This window comes from Pelodiscus sinensis, chromosome 8 (genome assembly GCF_052426305.1).
Source record: "Pelodiscus sinensis isolate ZL-2025 chromosome 8, ASM5242630v1, whole genome shotgun sequence".
Classification (NCBI taxonomy): Eukaryota; Metazoa; Chordata; order Testudines; family Trionychidae; genus Pelodiscus; species Pelodiscus sinensis.
Genome location: NC_143059.1, coordinates 9,099,162 through 9,120,143, shown reverse-complemented (window position 1 = coordinate 9,120,143; position 20,982 = coordinate 9,099,162). Strand labels below are relative to the sequence as shown.

Here is a 20,982-nt window from a genome sequence, read left to right as displayed (position 1 = left end):
AAGCAATACATCTTGCATCTAATTTAGAGAGAGGCATCACCTTTTAAAACAGTTAAATTCTTTTTGCTTAAAATGTAGCAGGCTAATGACAACACACACGTGGAGACTCTTCAATTGATTCAACCTTTAACCTGGTAAAACCGCAAGGGTGTTCTGAGCAGGAGAGGGAATTTCTGCGAGGATTCTGTGATGGAGTTCCTTCAGCCTCCCAGGGCAATAGGTTCATCTCTCTGTGGAGCAGGCTGCAGTGTCAGACGGACTAATCCAGACCTTCCTTGTGGAGCCTATATGCCTTCACAGTGCTCTGCCCTCTGACACTGCTGATAAGTATTAATATGCATCTCCCTGGTCCTGTCTCTTCCTGGCTTGCCTAATCCTAGCCTGCCTTATCCCTTCAACCCAGGACCTTGAAAAACAGTGGCTTCCACATCAGGGCAGGAGATGCTGCAATGTCTGGGGATATGAAGTTTCTCCTACCCAGCCATGTATTCTAGCTTTGTCCTGAATGCTTAATGGAGTCATTTTGGCTGCCATGTAAATGATACAACACCCAATATGGCTTCCCGGATCCGGCACTAATTCACCAAGGTCCCCAGTCTGCAAATGTACTCATGTTTGTAAGCACTTGCCAATAGCAGCCTTCCTTCCGATCTGTGTTTCAGATATTTATCTTTAAACTGTAATCTCATTGTCAGGAGCAAATGTATTATATAATCAATCCTGTCACTTTGTTTGCGTCAGTGTGTATGTTCGCATGTAGTGTACTAAACTGTTTGAGAATATGCTCTTCCATTATTGGCCTGATTCATTCTCTGATGAATGAATCACAGTCCACTGTTTGGGACATCAGTTCCACCCCGCTCCCGGTAGTTGTTCATTATTATGTAGCAAACAGAGAAGTGTGACATCACTGAATGAATCAATCAAGCTGGCGCAGGCTAATTTAGAAGAAATGTGCTGACATACAGTGATCAGTGTAACCAGAGAGAGAAACTTCTTTAAAAACATGGCAATTTGAAGCAAAATTGAAAAAGTTAAATTTAATTAATGTAATGCACGCTAAAAGCAGCTATCATCTCTTCGAGGTGACTTGATGTCTCAGTTATGGCTTTAAATTTTTTTGTGTGGGGTTTTTTTTTAAGTACACAGTCCAATGTTGTTGTTCACGACACAGTCAGACAAATCTGTTTTTGAAGGTCATGTTTGTAAAGCTTATTTTCTGAGTTAGCTCTCTGGCATTGTCCTGCCCTTCAGTTACATAGCATAAAAATTGATAGTTGCAACCGATGATTACAGGGAAACATCTTTCATATTGGGCCACTCTTTGAAGGCTGCAATATGGCTTTTTTGATGATTAGAAGTGAATGTAAATAAACTTAATCGCTTAACCTTACACGCATAACTGGTGCAGCAATGAGCTGCAATTGCAAAGTGCTTCTCTTCAGTTAATTTCTCTGTCTTTCTTTCCTGTAAATGTGTCTGCTTTCTCACATTCGGCACTCATCCATTTTGTTAATTATCAACATTATTAAAATGAACAAAAATAGATATGCATTTGTGCATTTGAAAATAAGAAAATATAAGGAAACCAAAGTAACTCCTTCCTTTTGAATAACGGTAAGGGATACACTAAAAAAGCTAGCGTTGAGCAATATATTCTACACACTTACTAGAGTTTTGTCCAGTTCTCAATTGTAGTACTTCACAGTCAGCTCTATGGTATATCTTGGTGAATGCTGATTTGTAATGGCAACCATTGCATTTCTTTTTCAGTTCCAATCCTGTAGCCCGACGATGAACCACTTATATGAATCGCTGACATGATTTTTCTAATGCTATTTCTGGAATACCCTTAGAGCCAGATATTGTATCTTTTAAAAAAATTCTTTTTAAGGGTCACTACACGGGCCTGCAGCAGAAGGACAGTTGTACATGGGCAAGGCTGTTTGTGCAAGTGTTCGAGGGTGGAGGTTTTTTATTCCCTCCCTGTTGTCATAATTTGCTCTTTCCTCAGGGAAGGCAAGGAAATCTAAGGAATTCAGGGTCTTATGTGAGGGCATGTAGGATCTACTTCCATACATAGGAGGTCCGGTGTGTCATGAAACCTCACCATGCTGTTTGCAAGAATAACTGATGGCGGCTGCGCTTGAGGGCTTGATGTCCTAGGGGGAGACTTTCAGAGGGTTAGTGAGAGAAAGAGCACAGGGTTGTTCTGTTTAGCTGTCCCTGGTGGGTAGATTGTGCCTGGCGCTGTTACCTTTTGCAAACGAGGGGCTTTGCACTGTGAAGCCAGTTTGCCTTTTCAGGTTTTGGTTACATGTTTTGCCTTGCTAAAGAGGTCAAGTGGATATAACTCTAAACTGGACTCATTACCCCTTGTGAGCTATAGCCAGGCTGAAGTTGTGTGCTGCAGGAGGAAGGGTGGAATGGATTAACCGTAGAAAAGATATATTATAGATACAGCTCTTTCACAACAGGTCTTTTTCTAGAGCCATAGTTTATTGGTAGCAGGGACCAGCAGATAATCTAGGCTGAATCCCTGTCTATGATAGATCACCAACACTACCCACACACCAAAGTCACTATAAACCCTGCACTGAATCCTGCTTCCAGTGGAAGTCAATAAGCGTTTCGCTATTAACTTGAGATAACAGCAACAGCATTTTTGCCATTGATCTTTTTCATGGGAGCAGGCCTAGTGCCCCACGATTATGCTCATGTCAAAGTTTGTTACAGTGTGCGTTTATAATATACTCTCCATCCACTCAGCATTTAGCAGTAGAAAATTACACATTTTGATCTGAAAGTAGTGCTTTTTTTAGGTTAATTAAATTAAAAACTGTATTGGCAAAGATACATGCACCTCAGTTGGTCACACTGCCAGGCATTCTCCCAATAAACCTAATTAACTTCAAACTGGGGAGCACTATTAACAGATGGGACTTTTTTTTCTTTGGGATTTTTCACTAATTAGCCTTTTAAAAATTAGGAATCAAATTGAAGATTTTATCTTTCTTGCCAATAAATCTGTGGGTTTTTCTTAATGGTTTTTATGTCAGGAGGTAGTTAAGGGGAAAAAAAACCCATTTGTATAAAGAAAGGAAAATATAATTGAAATGCTAGTAAAGATTAGAAGGGTGTAATAGACAACTTTTCAAAGATTTTCTTGAATTTGTTTTTGTTTATGCTTTTCCTAAAACGAGGGTCATTATTTAAACCATTTCTTTCTCCTTGTTTAATACACTGCTTGAAGGTTGTAATTTTCACACACAATCTTGATTCAAAAGGTGACTATTCACAGCCCTAATCTTGTACCTTCATGATACTAGCTTCTTACTGAATTCCAGACAAATTGTTTGAGCTGTGCAGATGGAGCTGAAGAATTCATATGTAACCCTACAATAACAAACCTGGGGTAAGGCTCATATGTACCTATATGAGAGAGAAAGAAAACAAGAAATAGATTGCTAGGTGTCTTGCGTGCTGGGTTGTATTTAGAGAAGACCTAGCCTTGGGGCATGTCTACATTAGGAGACTATTTCAAAATAACTAAAATCGATTTAATAACTCCTGAAATAACAAAGTTGAAATAGCCTATCCTCACTACAGGGAAGCCTCAAAATTAGTCCAAGGCAGGCTCTGTTAATGTGGATGCCCTACCTCGATTCAGAACCTCAGGAAGCACCGGGGAGTAATTATTTTGAATTACTCTGGGGAGTAGTTATTTTGGAATAGTGGCACCAAAGCGTCCATGCTACCACTGTTTCGAAATCACTATTTCACTATTAGCGTTATTCCCCAAGGAAAGCAGGCGTACAGATTTTAAAATAAGTGGCCCGCTATTTCAAAATAATGGGCTTGGTAGTGTGGACATTCCACTTATTAATTCAACCTAAGGGGGGTGATTTTGAAGTAAAACCCTAGTGTGAACCAGGGCTTGATGACCTATTATTGTAGTTAATAAGTTGCATTTCTGTATGTGTGCACATTCACAGTGATCTAGGGTCTTGTTTTACCAGATGCAGAGCCCCAGCCATGGGGATCTGAGTTCCAAAGGCTCTCCGTTAGATATTTCTGATATCTACCACCCTGGCATAAAAACACTGTCTATGGAGAATGAGAATGCTCAGTACATTATTTACTGTTCTGACTTTTTAAACTTCTGTCTTTTTGCTATTACTTCACACACTGTTGAACTCGGAGAGCTCCCAAGCAATTTTACTGAAAATGATCTTACTACACAGACTCAAAGGAATAAAAAGAGAAATACATGTATACAGCTGTATACCATAAATAGGCATTTATTCAACAGAATTGTAGTATGTTTTTGCACAGTGAGCTGTCCTCTGACACCATTGTGGTCAATCCCCACCAATGTATCGGTCCTCCATGAATTTATCTTAATCTCTTTTGGAATCCAGTTATACTTTCGGCTTTCATTAAATTCCCTGGCAATGAGTGCTACAAGCTGATTGTGTATTGTACGAGGTATTTCATTATGTTTGTGCTGCCTATAAATTGAATTGGGTGACGCTGGGTTCTCAAAGGGGTAAATAAAACTTCCTTATTCGCTTTCTCCACACCATTCACGATTACATATCCCCGCTTAGCCATCTCTTTTGTAACTGCTATGATCCCAGTCTTTTTAAGCAGTTCCATAGGGGACTGGCGCACATGACCTATGAGGAGAGTCTGAGGGTATGTCTACACTACCCCGCTAGTTCGAACTAGCGGGGTAATGTATGCATACCGCACTTGCTAATGAAGCCCGGGATTTGAATTTCCTGGGCTTCATTAGCATAAGCGGGGAGCCGCCATTTTTAAATCCCCGCTGCTTCGAACCCCGAGGTGTACCGGTAGTTCGGAATAGGCACCCTAGTCCGAACTACCTAGTTCGAGCCCTGTGTAGCCGCGCTGCACGGGGTTCGAAGCAGCGGGGATTTAAAAATGGCGGCTCCCCGCTTATGCTAATGAAGCCCGGGAAATTCAAATCCCGGGCTTCATTAGCAAGTGCGGTATGCATACATTACCCCGCTAGTTCGAACTAGCGGGGTAGTGTAGACATACCCTGAGGGATTTGGGCTTATTTAGTATCCAGAAGAGAAGAGTGAGGGGGGATTTGATAGCAGCCTTCAACTTCTAAGAGGGAGGTTCCAAAGAGGATGGAGAGAGGCTGTTCTTGGTAGTGACAGATGGAAGAACGAGGAGCAATGGTCTCAGGGATCAGTGGGGGAGGTCTAGGCTGGATATTAGGAAAAACTATTTCACTAGGAGGGTGGGGAAGCATGGGGATGGGTTACCTAGGCAGATGGTGGAATCTCCATCCCTAGAGGTTTTTAAGTCTCAGCTTGACACAGCCCTGGCTAGGTTGACTTAGTTGGGATTGGTCCTGCCTTGGGCAGAGGGCTGGACTTGATGACCTCCTGAGGTCTCCTCCAGCCATATGAGTCTGTGATTGATTCATACATCTATTACTTTTTGTTGCCTTTCTTTGTACCTTTTCCATTGCTGATATGTCTTATAAGATAAGGCAGCCAGACCATCACAAAGTATTTGAGGTTTGGGCATACCATGGATTCAGGCCTGCTGACATGAGGAAGCAAAGAGAGTCTGGTGACTCTAAAAGGGCCCAGGATCCTGGACCCTTTAAATCACCACTAGAGTTTTGCACAGCACACTCTGAGGACTGGCAGGGGAGGGGAGGGGGACTGGCATGGCACACTCACTTCCAGGCCCCACCCTTTCCACCTGAGGTCTTGCCCTTTCTAGGAGCATAGAGCTGCCACCCTTGTCCAGTGGCCAAGTATGGCTGTTGGCTCCAGTGCATGGATTTATAGAGTGGCATTATGATATTTTCTTTCTTATTATCTGTCTCTTTAGTTCGGGACCCACAGGTCCTGACCAGTGCCGAACTAGAGAATTTGCTGCACCATGGGAAGTCAATATTATCTAGCAGCAATGCCAACACATCCACTGCTCATTGGGCTCTTAGAAGACACATAAGGGTAAATTAGAGCTAAATAACAGCACAGGACACTGAGAGCCAGGACGGGTGGCTGTAAACAAACTTTATAGGAATGTGCGAAACTTGGCCACACCTCATGATAAATGGACATCCGGCTCCCTAAAATCATGCCAGACCAAAGATGTCCGGCACTCTCTAGGCCAGCAACAAGAAAGGTTCAACCTGTAGTTCCTAACATTCTATTAGCTTTTGGGCTGCGACTTCACAGATGTAAAACAGATGATCTCACAGGATTGTCCATGATGACTCTAAGATCTCTTTCTTGTATGGTGCTAACTAATTTAGACCCCAACATTTTGTGCGCATATAGCAGAGTTTTTCCAACGTGAATTACTTTAAATATCAGTGTTGAAAATGTCAATCTGCAAAGTAATGGAAATTTATTTTCAAATTAGTTGGAAGCTTTAGGCTGCTGGTGAGTTGCTAATGCCGCCATTGGTGTAACTAAATTAATGGACCCCGGAGTTAATGGAAAATGGAGATTTCCTGTAATAAGAAATAATTTATATTCTTCTTATATAATTCAAAATACAGGGGCTAATAGAGACTGCTTTAGCTTTAAATATTGTAAAAAAAACAACTCTCAGCATCTTATTAGCAACTAAAGATATTCACAACCAAATTAAAGTTGTGACCTTTAAAATATTAATAATGGGCAGTCTAATATATTCCAAGCAGTGCAATAGGTCTTATGCTTTAGCACCGAAAATGAAGACTGACATTGTGACCTTAGAATAAGCAGAGTCTCAGACACAGATGTCTGAAATAATATTTCAAAGCAAGACGACACCAGTTCAAGAACGTACTAGACGGAATTTTTCCTGTCTTCCTGATTCCATAAAACAATTTTTTAGATTTCCCTTTTCTGTTTCCCCCCCAGCTTTAACAGTATTAGGAATCTGTTACTCTCAGTTACCTTGCTTTCATCCTCCTATTCTTAAACTAAGGGATTAAAGGAATGTATGTTTCCTGCAATATTGCTATCCTCTTCATTAGAAATTATATAGAACCATATCAAAACAGAATAAACTACCTCAGATGCAATAAGAACAGAGTGTGACTGAGAGATATCTAATTTAAACTAGAAACTAGCTGCATCTGCCTCTAGGACAGAGCAAAATGGGTACCTGCAGGGATCAAACAATGGGTGGAAAAGGAAAGAAGCAAATTCTCTTTGCATCTTATGCACGGGATGAGCTTAACTGAAGTCTGGTCTTCATTTAAAGTAGTTAACAACCAGCCCAAAAGCAGTATGGAGAAGACTAGTTCCTGGGCCCCAAAGATATCTTCAAAACTGGCTCTGTTCCCTGGAAATTCTTAGGTAGCTCTGCACAGGGATAAAGTAACCCCATGGCTGCCCCACATCAGCTAAAATAGTTTTGTGAAGCACTGACTCTGGGGCTGAAAAATCATTGTGTAGACAGATTGGAGCCTAACCTCTGGGCTGGGCTGTCCTTAGAAGTTATGGGGCCCTACCCAGTACTGTTAAACTGCTGCCCCTCTGCTCAATGGCAGCCCGGGGGAGTGGGGTGAATGATTTTTTTAGAGATGTGATTTTATAATCCTCAGCAATGCACTAATGACATATTTGTAAAGCAGTTTTTAAGCAAAGGTCTTACCTACACTATGCGGCACCATTGATGTACTTTAGCTACACAAATAGCCTAGCTGAAGTCAATGTACTTGCCCTGGCATTTTTGGGTGCAGGAAAGGACAGTGGCAACTGCTCTCCCATCAACACTGGCTGCTCTTCTCCTCTTGGTGGAGAATGACCATTTATGGAAGTGCACTCGGAGATCAATTCATCACACCTACAGCAGACATGATGAATCGACAGCCAGTGGCTCGATAGCTTCCACATTGATCCACTTCACAGTATAGATAAGGCCTCAGGTCCTATTGACTGACACAGTAAATTCAGAAACTGGCAGTATACAGCTGGGGTTGGCAAATGCCTGTTAAATGGCTTCATTACCACTCACATGGCTCTTTCACAGGCTCAGGGTTCTGCTACTAGGTCCGGCAGACTTTTTTAGTTTTAAGTCAAGTAGCTCTTCTCCAGAGGAGCCAGGGCCACAGAACAGAGATAGGAAGAGATGGGGCGGACATTAAGACCCAATAGTGCCCCAAATTTTCAGGTGCCCTACGCAGCTGCATATTTTTGACCCTGGCTATGAGATACTGTGAGGGTGGAGAATGCTGGAACTTGAGCCCCCAGCCTGAGCTTGAATATCTAAAGAACAATTTGTAACCCCATGAGCCAGGATCAGCTAGCCCTTGCCAGCTGTGGCTGTGCAGCACAGTTCTGATCCTCATGAAGACATGCCCTTAGTCAACTGACCTTCCTGCTGACATTCCTTCTCATCACAGTTCCATTGGCCAAAGGCAGAACAACTTGTTGCAATTGCTGTCAGTCATTCAACAGACCTCTTATTTTGTTCAAAGGCAGCAAATTCAACAAAAATAGCGGCTATTTATACAGTTCTTTTTAAAAGTTCACTCTAAAATATGTATCTTGCATCTTATGTTAAGTTGAACAGGAAAGATTTTTTTTTGTTACGCTCCCCCGTGTGTTTTAGGAAACTCGATTGAGTTTCTAGGAACCAAGAAAGAAGAGGAAAGCAGGAGAGAACATAGGGAGAAGGACACAGAAAAAGACCTCACTCCTTTGACTTGTAGCACGCTTACACTGTAAAATTAAGCCAACCTAACTTATGTTGGTATACGCATCATTTGTGTGCGTCTCCACTTTGTTCCTTGTGTCTGCAGTGCGCATCCTCACTGGGAGTGCTCAATTGACTTATACCTTGAAGCATAGGTTCTGAACTTAGTTCTTTTTAAAAATATGTATTAATATTATCCTAGATATTTTTACTGTCCATATGCTTTCTCTGTACCATTTTATCTCTCTTTTAATGTCCCCAATTATTAATCTACTTTCTATGAAATCAGTTCCAAGCTTTTCAGTCTCTGTTCACATGTGTGTGTTTAATCTTGCTAGGGCGCATTGCTTCATTACTGACTTAGGATAAGCAGTGCTCCCTTTTGGGTTATTGGTAGGACCATTTCCTGCAGGAACCCTTTTGTTCCATAAAGGACTTTTACACTTATGCTCGCTAGACCTGCTCTTGGGTGACACATGATCATACCCTGAAGTGTTATGGCTTCATTTAAACACTGTTTTCTAAATATGCACACGTCTCTCTTTTCTGTTGCTTCTTTACATCCTTCATGGAAATCTTGATTGCAGAGCCCTTATTACTCTCTTAGTTGTTCATCTGGATGCATAGTCTGTCATCTCAAGAAAAACAGCCTAGCCCAAGCTCCTCGAACATTGCTAATGTTAGAGGAAAACTGATTTGTCTGTAGTTCATTCACAGGTGAATGGAACATGAATTTTCTATTGTTTCTGTGATTGCCTGCCTCAAAAAAAGGCTTTGTGACATTTTATTGAACTCCAGGTTGTTTTATTTTAAGAAGGATTTGGAGATTGTACAGCAACTGTTTTATTTTTCCCCCTGTCAAAGTGGTGTTTATTTTTTACTCAGAATTAAATGCCTAGTCAATGTAGTTACCACTGAATAATTCCCTCTTCCCTGTGCTTAAACAAACAGTAAGTTATTACAAATAACAGATTCCTTCCAGACAAAGATAGCAGCTATAATAAATATGTAGAAGTAGCAATATTGTGCGAAATGCATTGGAATAATAAAAGGCACTAGACAGCCTTTTTTTGCTCTAAGTCTACTTCATAAACAAAGTATCCTCCCTGTCTCACCACGGCTTCTGGTGGCCGTGAATCCAAGAGGACCCACTTAAGTTATAACTTTTCACTATCCCTTCTAAGAAAGCAAAAGTATCCAGAAAGTAAACATGAAATAAAATAAAAACTTTGCCAGGGACTCAGAATCTAAATCTGGATCCAACTCCACAAGGGGCATACCAGTTTATAACCAGCTCAACTTAAAATCCTGGATTTTAATATCCATGAACTTGGAGATGTATGAAATGTGGATCCACACCAAATTATGTAACTTGGGCCCATTTCTATTGAACCAATTAATCAGACGGGGGGGGGGGGGGAAGGAGGGGGAGGATTTTTTGGCAGGGTCAGCCATGAGCTCAACTAAATTGTGCATTTACTTTGGGCCCTGGATGCCAGGTAACCTTGGCAAGTTACAGCCCAGACTCACTTCCTTTTCTGTTAAGGGGAGTAGTAGAGGAAGGAGCTCTGCTAGCAGGAGGAGAGGGGAACAGAAGTCTGATTCCTCTCAACCCTCAACCCTGTCTGGAGTCTTGGGGCAGTGTAACTTATAAGGCCAACTTTCTCTCTAAGTACAATGGGAGTGGGGAGAGAAGCCCTGATCTAAGTTTTTTGTGTATTTTAGGATAACAGAGAAAATGCTTAAATATTTGGGATTATTAGCCATATGGTTATAATGTATTTGAATGTCTCAGAGGAGTCAATAGGATTTGGTTAATGGAAGATGTAGGTATTCTGTTGGGAGATGGATGCCTAAATCCCTTAGTCAGCTTTGTTGTTCTCAACCAGGTTCTATAGAACAAAATTCCAATAGTGTAATGAGTGTTTGAAAACACTCTGTATAAATTAAATATAGCTCCACTTGTGGGCTGTAATACTGTTTATTCCAAAGTATACCGCTAGTTGGTTACTCACTGAGGCATATTATGCCACAAAACATTATTTTTTTTTTATAGGAGAGGCAGAACTCAAGTCCATATCTACTTGCAAGGTTTAGAGGACTTGGACTTTGCTTATAACCATAGCTGAGTGATTCCAATGTATTCAGTCTGTAGTTACCATTATTTATTATAACAAGAAATATGCCATTAGCTAGATACTATATTCAGTCTTCACTTTGTTTATAGGCTGCATGACTGAATTTTCCATTATGATTCACATAATAGTAATATGAACCTTCACCCAATGATTGCCAAACTTTTGCATGCAGATTGAGTAGTTCGGTTCACTTTGTGTGTCTTGCAAGCATTTTAAAATAATTGTTTAATCCTGTGCAATTAATAGTTTTATAGATGACTCATAGAAGAAGAGCCAAAACATAATTCCTAAACCTATGGGAGTCATTTTTTTGTCAAAGTCCAGATTTCTTGGGCAAGGGATAGTTCAGACTCCAGAGAAAGTAATTATAAAAACAACAACAGCAAATGATAAATAAAAAGATTTGGGGATCCATTGAAAAGTGTCTGATAGTCCAGATTTGGTCCATGGTCTGCCTCTTGACGTTTCCCTGGCCTAAATTTTAGAAAGGTTCACATATGGATCCAAGCTTTGCACCTGTTCAGTCTCTCCAGCACGCAACACTGTAAAATAATTGTTTTTAATTCCAGACTTTGGAAAATAAGAGACTATCTCTAACCAAATTTCAAGCTGACTTGTAACAGTCAAAGGCTTTATGTGGTGTACAAGTTCCTTATAAAACCCCATCAATTCCAGATTTTAACCTCTTGGCAAGGGCTTATTCACTTTCTTTACTTATACAATTAGGACTGTTCTCTTTTCCATCAAAATTAATAGCAAAACTCTTAATTGAACTGACATCTAGTTGTATGCATAGCATAAGGGTTAAATAGTAAAACCTCTAGTATTACTGCAGCATTAAGGGTCTGATCCATTGAAGTCTACAGCAAATCTCCTATTGACTCCAGTGGTGCAGGATGAGGTCTCATGGCCTTGTGTTGACAAAGGATGAAAGTTTGAGAAGGTACTCTTGGACAACCAAAATGTTGAACTGAATAATCTCTGAAGAGTGAAACAAATCTCTGAAGAAGGTTCGACTGATCAGCAATTTGGTTTTCTCAGAAGTGGAAAGATACAAAATGATGCAAATCCTCGTTATTGTTCCTGTGACTTGTGTCCCTGCAAGCTTCAATATACCATACATAATCACAGTTGCACCTCTTCAAAAAGTGCCATTATGCTGCTGAGTGATGGCTAAAAACCTTGGGATTTCCAGTTCTTTTTTTCATTATCTCCTCCTAGAATGGACACATTGCACATTATTCACTGCATTGCTTATTGTAAGACTGTTGGGTTCTTTCATAATACTATAGCTTCAGAGATAACTTAAAATAGATAAGTTTTTTTGTTGTTGTTTTAGTTGTGTAGTCTATGCAGTATTGTTCCTTTAGCAAAAACCTATTTTGCTAAAAGGAAGGGGGAAAATATTTCCACTGGAATCCAAATGAAAAATAACCCCCAAAACTTCCAGAGATGATTGGATTTAATTTGTGAAGATATGTAAGGAGTCTTCCAAAAAGCCACAAGGAAAACCAAAGCTCCCATGACTGGGTCATAGGCCGCCAGAGCACCCAGTCACAAGATGGACTCGTGAATCAGAAGGAAGAGACAACTGTAAGGTCGTGAACCACATTCAGATGCCAGGAGTCCAGCTGGCCTAGTTTGCCATATGGGGGAACAAGCTTTTTGGTCTTGCTGTGAGCTTAAGAAGGGCCAGTAGGCCAATCAACTGCTCTGAGACTAATAGGACTTTGTGGAGTAGAGCCTTAAGCTGGCACTGGGTTCGTGTTTTCTTGGTAAGGAATTTCCAGTAGGTGGCCAGGTGGACGGTTGAAGTAAGCCTGCACTTGTAAACTTTGCAAACTGAGGTTTGAGACCACGAGTCGTGACGTAGGTCTTTACCATCTTGGGGATAGCAAAGGTTTTAGAGTTTGTGGAACAATAATAAACTCGGTGGTTAAAGGAAACATTGAAGAGTTACAGCGAATTATTTGTTGAGGATGCAAAAAGTTAATTAACTGTGGATTAGTATAATAGATTGCAGAGTGATAGACCTCCAGAACAAATCCCTCTCTTTATGAAGCAAATACATTGTGCTTATTGTGCATAGTCCTACTGGGCTCTTGCTGCAGTTCAAAAGCGGATGCTCCGCAGGCAGTGCAGGGCCAGCAAGGTACTGGCCCTGTGCTCCCTGCAGCACCTCAGCCTTTGAAATATACAAGAGCCCCAGTGGGGCTTTTGTACATTTCAAAAGTAAAATAGCAGTAGAAGCATCACAAGCAGAGACTACTTCAGTCCCTGCTTGTGCCGTTTCCCACTGTGCCTTTACCTCCCTGGACCCCCCGGAAATGGTGGTGGTGAGGAATTGTCTTTTAAGATGGCTCCCCCCAATACCGGCACCTGTTTCCCTCACCAAGCAAGGGGAAGCGACTAGTTGCATCACTAGTCGACTATTTGATAAGCTTATACTTATCAGTCAACTAATCGACTCGTTGATTACATGCTTAGTGACAATTGAACCATAGCAGCGCTTTGATTGTGGGGGGAGCATACTGGCTCAGTCAGTGTTGCATGCAATCAGCACTCACCTCACTTCACGTGCCCTTGCTTTACATACGTGTCACTTTAGTAATACCAGTTTTTGGGGGGGAAGCCGGAAACCTATGTGGACAGAAAACAGTGGACTCTGGCAACCGTGTGTGTGGGCAACAGTTAACAACATGTCTTGGGACCACACGTACAACCCCAGTAGGCTGTATGTGGTCCTCAAGCCACAGGTTGCTCGCCACTGTCCTATCCTGTCACTAAGGACTTGATCCTGCACCCACTCAAATCAATTGTTTCGGTATCTTTTAAGAGTGCAAGAAATTGTGACAAGGAATCACTGTTTTATTCCCACAGAGCAAGGCAACTTACATATATATATTTGCTTGGTTGAGAAGGAAAATAGAAAATATTCAAGTCACTAACTTAGTAATTCTCTAAATCAAAATCATTTACCAAGCGAAGTGGAAAGTTTAGTTTTAGATTTACTAAATATATTGTTAAAAACAAAATACTTTTTGCATTGGCTAAGCATGTTTCCTGTTAAAAAGGATTTGTCAAAATAGCATGACAATTCACATACTCTTTTCCTTTAAAATGTATCCCTATATATCTATCTGTTCAAACATTCTTGGATTTTGGTCAGTATAGTATGTGAACCTCCAGACAGGATAGAGAAACTGATTTTTAAAATTTTAAAATATGCATTGTGTGTGTATTTATCTGTGGAGAATACATGACTGCAAGAAATGAAAGGTGGAAGAAAGGTTTTATTGGAGTATGTTAGAGATTGCGGCATTGGTAGCAGAGACATGAATAAGTTGCCCAATTATTTCTATACTAGAGCCAATAAAACATTTATAGTACATCACCCATATTCCGTATTCTGTATTTCATGTCCCATATAATTTACAGGAAAAAAAAGTTTAAAAACTTTTTCAGAAAACTTGGTTTTATTGATCTTTTTTGTATCTCTTTGTCTGTAAAACTAAGGTCCTTGATCAGTCCAAAAGTGTGAGGCTTAGAGAGAGAATGATGTGTCTTTTGAAAATGCATCTGTTGAAAAAATAAATACAAATGATCTGATATTTCCCAACCTATTAGCACTGAAATTGAAGACTTTGGGCTTTAAAAAGGGGCTTTTCAATGGTCATATGCACCCATTTCTAACCTTCATGGTTTGCAAGATATTGGACCTTAGCTTTAGGCTAGTGATAGGTTTGATTTTCCCTGCAGTATTAGATGAAATGGCACAGCTATGTGAAAAGAAGAAGAAACTTATCTGCTAGGGTGTTGGAAAGAGAAATCAATTATTTGAAGCTGCCTGAAGGCTTGGAATATCAGAAGATGCTTTGGTAGAGATGGGAGTATGAGTGGGCAGCGGATTGGTAAGATGATCAGAGGTGCATGGTAAAAGTCAATGATCACAGTCATAATTCTATAAACACATGGATTTCACTATCACACATGTAATATAAATGTATATGTAATCTAATCTGTCATCTCTATTGGTTACCTACAAAAAATGTGACTTTTATCAGAAAGCTGAAGGATAGCTCTTTTATAAAGCAACATTATGACTATTAATAACTTTCAGTGGGGGAAATCTGTCATTTAAAATTAATGCCTCCATTTCAGCAAAAGTTAGGATATAGGAGCCATTTGCAAATTGCATTTCCCTGACATGGAAGTCAGTCTCTCCTCAATCCAATGAAATATGTTTGAAAATGCAAGCAGGGTTAGTTCTTAAAACAAGCGACACACAAAAATAAATTGAAAGATGTTTTACATATTATTTTCTCTTTCAAGTGTGAAAGAATAAATGTTTCCGTCATACACCGTTAAGTGATTGCATTTTTCTTTTTGTTTTTTTGCAGGTTGTCTTAGTCTTTGCTCTTAGTATTGGTGCTCTTGTAATATACTTCATAGATTCGTCAAGGTGAGTATTCTAATACATTTCCCCTCTTTTCCTAAAGCAATTATATGCTTTAAATTGCTCCATTCATCTACTTCAACTCAAAGCTTTTTATACTCCTCACCTGAATGCAAAAGAACTTTATAATAGTTCATAATCTTCTAGGAGAGGTTTAGGTATGAGGGAAAGATGTTTTGTGAACTGCATTAGTTTTGGTTATATGTGGTGCTAGAGAAGAAGAGGATAGAAAAGAACATTCCTCTGAGTTTAGAGCCTGCATACTGCAGGAACGTATTATACTTCTGGTTAAGCTGACTCTATCCTTGAAGGATAAAAGTAGAATAGAGAATGTAGAGAAGGAAGATGGACTTGAGAAATTATAAAGATAAATAGCGTGTATCTAAGGAGACTTCCAGGAACTCCTTAAAAAACTCGTTAAAACCCTCTATGTAGTAAAAAGCACTGTTACCTCTTTGGATTACCAAATTCTAAATTTGATGGGCTTATCCCAGGCCATGCAAGCTAAGCTTGTTGGACGTGCAAAACATTTAACCTTTTGTGTGTGTGTGTGGGGGGGGGGGGAATGAATAAAATGTGGTTCTGTGCTGATGTTTCAATGAGAGGTGGTCAAAGTTTCCTCATGACTGTACATCATCAGTGGAAACGTAACAGTCCTGTTGTCATGACAGAGGTGATTGAAACTAATCTTATATCCTCCCCTTTGAGACTTTTATGTAAGCAGTTCTGCTTGTGGCAAGGAGAACATCAGTTGCTGGTGTAAGATTGCCTGGCTCAGTGGCCTCTCATGGGCAAGAGGCTTGGTAAGAAGAAAATGGCAGTGGAGTTAATAGAAATGTTGATCAGTAGAATTTCCATTAGGGTGGGTATACCCACTCAGGCATCAGCGGCATGGTAAGGCAGTAAGATTGTGAACGCAGTTGACCATGTAAGTTTGAGCATGGGTTTTTTTTTTTTGCTGGTACAGTTTAGCACACCTCAGTGACTGTACTTGAACCAGCTTAGCAAAAATGAGAGCAGCCTCCCTGCAGAATAACACTTTAGCTCCACAAAGTGACCTGACGAACCGCTCGGCATGACCGGATTATTAATCGAGGAGCTGTTGTAATTCAAGCTGCAGCATCCTCAGTGCATCAGCGGCCCTTGAGCTCATTTTCCTCCCCTTTCATTCCTCACAAGCTGGCTATTGCAAGTTTAAAGTGCCGCTTGACTTGAGGTAAGGGTTTTTGTCTGTAGCCAGGAGTCAGGTTAACAGCAACACTTCAGTTGTACCTTGAGCTAACAATGCCATGAAGGCGAGCCCTAGGACTTCTGACCGTGCAATTAGAGTTTTTATGAGCTTCTCATCCTAGCTAATTTCTCCTTATTGTGTTACCCTGCCAGCTGTGGCTGGTCTGAAAGTAAAAGTGAAGTATCCTTGTATAGACTAACTTCACAGCAAAGCCGTGGCCATACTTACATGCACTATAGAATGCTCCATTGAAAGGGTCAAATAAACAACGATGACATGGGTAGATTAAACTGTTACTCCTGATTTTATTTTTATTTTTATTTTAGCCCAATTAAATTCTGACGCTGGTGGCAGTGTCCTCACTCCCTGGAGCCCCTCATCTGCTGTGAAGCTGTACAACATTATAGTATTTCTTGAGCCTTGCCTGCCTCTATATGTCAGCTTCTCTTTTTCCCGTTTTCACTTAGTTTCTTTCAACTTATTGGGAAGATATTCTGGGGGTGTTTAGGCATATGTAGACCATCTCATCTGTGTAGTACTACAGTTGTATTGCTATTTCTCACCTTCTGAGCACTGAGTTGCAAGTTCTCATCAATTTACTCATCTAATATTAAACTAAGAAATGCTGTTTCCAGCAACCTCAGACCAACAGACTCTCTATTAATGGATTATTTTAGGGAGCTTCCTCCTTTACTAAGAGGAAAGTACCCTTACTACCTTAATTCAGATCTAGAAGCTCCACAGTTAATTCCCTGCAATGAAAAGCTCTGAATCAACTTGTTGCATTAAGAAGCTGATCTGATGTCCATTACAAGGATGTGGAACCATATGGAGTGAAGTATCGGCCTAAGACCCCCAATGTAGATCTCCAGTACTGTGTGTAATGCAAGTAATTCAGAGTTTACACTGTGCAAATACTCTACTTCTGTCCAAACCATGAAAACAGTCCCATGTTAGAAATGTAGTGGTTTCGAACCAATGGTTGATATAAAATCTCTAGGGAGACTGTAAAGGCTAATATACATATAAAAGTGCTACCTGGGAAAAAAGCAATCAAAATGGGACTGCTCTGTTAACTGCACAAGATTAACTTTCATTTTCTGTATATTTGCACTTCTGCCCCTCTGAATAAAGATCAGACTAGCCAATCAGCAAATAAATGGGGTTGCAAACTTGTAATAACATAGGGTGTTACACACACTGTGCCTTTCCATTGCCCTAAACCATTTGCCCCAGTGCAAAACCTGTTTTATTCAGATTCGTTAGCACATTTTATCTCTCTCACACTCGCTTTGAACTGGTGGAATTGGAGCATGGCAGCAGAAAATCAGGTACATTTCCTGGTTTCCAAATGACTCGGCAAGTTCTGCACTTTTTTTTAAAGCAAACTCTGTAAATCTGTAGGCTAACTTGGTACAGAAACTCAAGGTAATATTGAAGTAAATGTTGTCACTAACGTTTACAAATGGCTGGCAAAATTTGGCAGTATATATTCTAAAGTGAGAGCAAGTAAACCTCATGCTTCAGGGTGTCCAGCATAGGATGGTGTGATGCTTCCCAGGCTGTGATGCATCTCACTCCCACCTGCCCGTAGCATGAGGAAATCTCGTCTGTGATTGTCATGGGTCAGCTCCCCCACTCCATGAACCACTGGCAACACTCCCCTTCGAGGCCTTGGAGTTCCTGTTATCACTCTGCAGATTAGCAATTGGCATGCTCCAACCCTGGAGCCCTCTGTCTCGCAAGAGCAGCCAATCCCACGTCCATTGCAACAGCACAATACTCACTGCTTTACTGCATCTGAAAAAACAGATACCCCAACTTACCAGTTCCCCCTCAGGTCACTGCCCTAGTAAACAACAGCATTGAGATAAGGTTGTAATGAAATCGAGCATGTTTCGTGACCATAGCAGAGATTTAAATCTTAGCCAGTAGATATACGGAGAACAAACGGTCAAGTACAAAATAAAATCATCACATGCACCTTCTAAATCCTAGGCATAATCGACAAGATACTATCATGGCTTGCAGAGTATTGCTCACCCAAAATCTTGCAGTGCTTTACAGCTAGATGCATGCACGAATAGAAAATTTAGATTTGCCGCCATTCACAATCTGTATAGTGTATGGGTGTAAATTGGTTAACAGATTTGAAGGGCTCTGACAGCCAAGCTGGCTGCAACCCTCATATCATAAGACATGCGCACAGCGCCATGAATTAAGCATCCAGAATGTTGCTTTCCACTCCAAGATATCCCCAAATAACCCTTTGTCTTCATTAGTAAAGAGGACATCTGCTGGCTGTTGGTTTATTACTGTGAATTTCTTCTCTTATAGATTTTGCAATCTCTCCTTATGCAAACACACATCTATCTCCCTGTCTGACCACTTATGAATTGTATGCCTCACTTTGCATGCCAGTCACCTCCTGACTGAAAGGGACATTTCTTAGGTCTGGTGACCTTCCTTCACTCCAAGACCTTAAAAACACAATTTTCAATATAGATCCTTAACTCACTCAATATTATCCATATATTTTGCAGTGGGTATGAAAACCAGTGGATTACTAACCCTCGGTGGAGACTTCATATGTCTCTCTTAAGTGAACTATTATGCAGGTATCCAACACAGGTTCCCTGTAAAAGCCTATTTACCCCCATGCCCTCTGCCTGTTGGAATCCCTGGGTCACACAAGGACATACTGGATGGTTTCATACAATGCACATTGTCTGGGTATTTTACAGGATGGTTGGGTTCTCAATTGTCAGACTCATATGATTTATTTATTTTTAAGAGCACCTGTTGCCCTAGCCTAAAGTGTTTTTTTTAATTATTTAAATGCAACTCCTGTAAGACACCAGACCATGAGCATCATTAAAGAAATACAGATGCCAAAATATTTGTTATAAAATCAACTGAAACAATAGGGTAAGCCAAGCATAATTTTCCTACATCGTGTCCTGGATCTGTAATGGGTGCAAGTTCTGGTAAATTGTGAGGGGAAGCAAATTCTAGAGGAAAGAGCCTTCAGCTAGGGAAGTCTTTTCTGGGTCTTGTCAGCAAGTGTCTCCTCATTCACCTTGAAGTGATGGATAGTCAGAAAAGGCCCTTTCAAAACACTGCCACCTTACTCAGGAGACCTGCTGCTGAGCGTATTTCTAAAGCAAATATGACTCTGTACTAACAAACAATAAGATTTCTCCCCTCCCCAACTGTATTTTTACTTGTGTTAGAATGTCCTGTCTTGTGCAGCACTGGGAGAGTGAGCATGAGTCTATTCTGTCTCCAGGCTTACCAATCACTTATGGTTGCTTAAACTTCAATAGGCTGAATTGCAGTAGCAGAATCAGGAGGAGACAAAAGGGATGGAGGAATATTTTAGGTGCTGAACTCGAAAGGAGCGTTTTAAGATTTCCTAGCCAACCAACTAGGACTAAGAACCTACTGCTGGAAACCATGTTGGTGAAAGGCAGCCATATCCTAGATGGCACAATTCCTGAGCTTTTCTTTGATAAGTCCTAGAGCCATCTTGAAAGGTTGAGCAACAGGTCAATGAACTTTTATCCAGACCACTATTTCTGTAAGAAATATGACTATGTAGAATCAGTCTTCTTCAACTGGAGGTGAAGACCCGACAATTATCAATATGTCAGTATATGGCTCAACGAAGTTATCCTCTATTAGACTTAGTTTTAGAACCACAGGAAACGGATGTGTTTGTGATGGAATTGCATGTGACTCCATACATGAGTTGGCATCTTCAGAAGCAAGAGAAGTTGCTCATGCTTTTTGGAAACCGTGCTTTTGGGAAAGGGGGTTTTCTGCAGAGTGAATGGTGTTAACTGGCTAGAAGGCAGCTATGACAGCACCCTGCAATTGTGATAAGTTTGGTGTTTGTGCAGAGAGCGGGGTCTTAGATTCTCTTTCCTGCTCCATTCACTCTATAGAAAAGGCTCTTTACAAAGAGAATCAAAAGGTACTTCATTCTTGCTAGAAGTGGGTGGAACATTATTCTTTACTTCACTCAATGCTGCCTCTTCCTACCTGCTTATTGTTCCACAAAACTGTAAAACCACGTTCTTCTTTCCAATGAATGTGTGCAACTCCTATGAACCCCAGTGACGCATGCTTGCAACAAAGGACAGAATTTTGTCCATGAACGAAGAAAGGAGTGAACAGGAAAATGGCTTAACTGCTTTGGGGTCTTTCCCAACTAAATATAGTCTCATTCAAAAGTTTCCATATTAGTTGATCATGGTTCCACACAATTTGTTGAACTGCATCAATAAGACTCAAGTATTCTGGACATTAGAACTTTTAAACACTCTAAACTATTTAAAGTGTGTAATCCTAAAAACACAACATTTCAACTTAGAAAAATAAGCTGAGTTTCACTCCATTGCTTCATGATGTGTTTTTAATTTGTGTAAAAACCAGAGCTTTAAATTGCAAAGGAAAAGTGGTCAAAT

At 40.5% G+C, this 20,982-nt stretch overlaps 1 protein-coding gene across 20 annotated transcripts in view; it reads left to right on the top strand.

The window, feature by feature from the left end:
- The window catches only part of KCNMA1 (potassium calcium-activated channel subfamily M alpha 1), a 755,813-nt gene that overhangs the window by 357,026 nt on the left and 377,805 nt on the right, over positions 1-20,982 (top strand). For all 20 annotated transcript variants that reach the window (XM_075934712.2, XM_075934716.2, XM_075934715.2 and 17 more), the window contains one exon: positions 15,227-15,288. In XM_075934712.2, the coding sequence (XP_075790827.1) occupies positions 15,227-15,288 (62 nt within the window). The remainder of the gene's footprint in view (positions 1-15,226; positions 15,289-20,982) is intronic.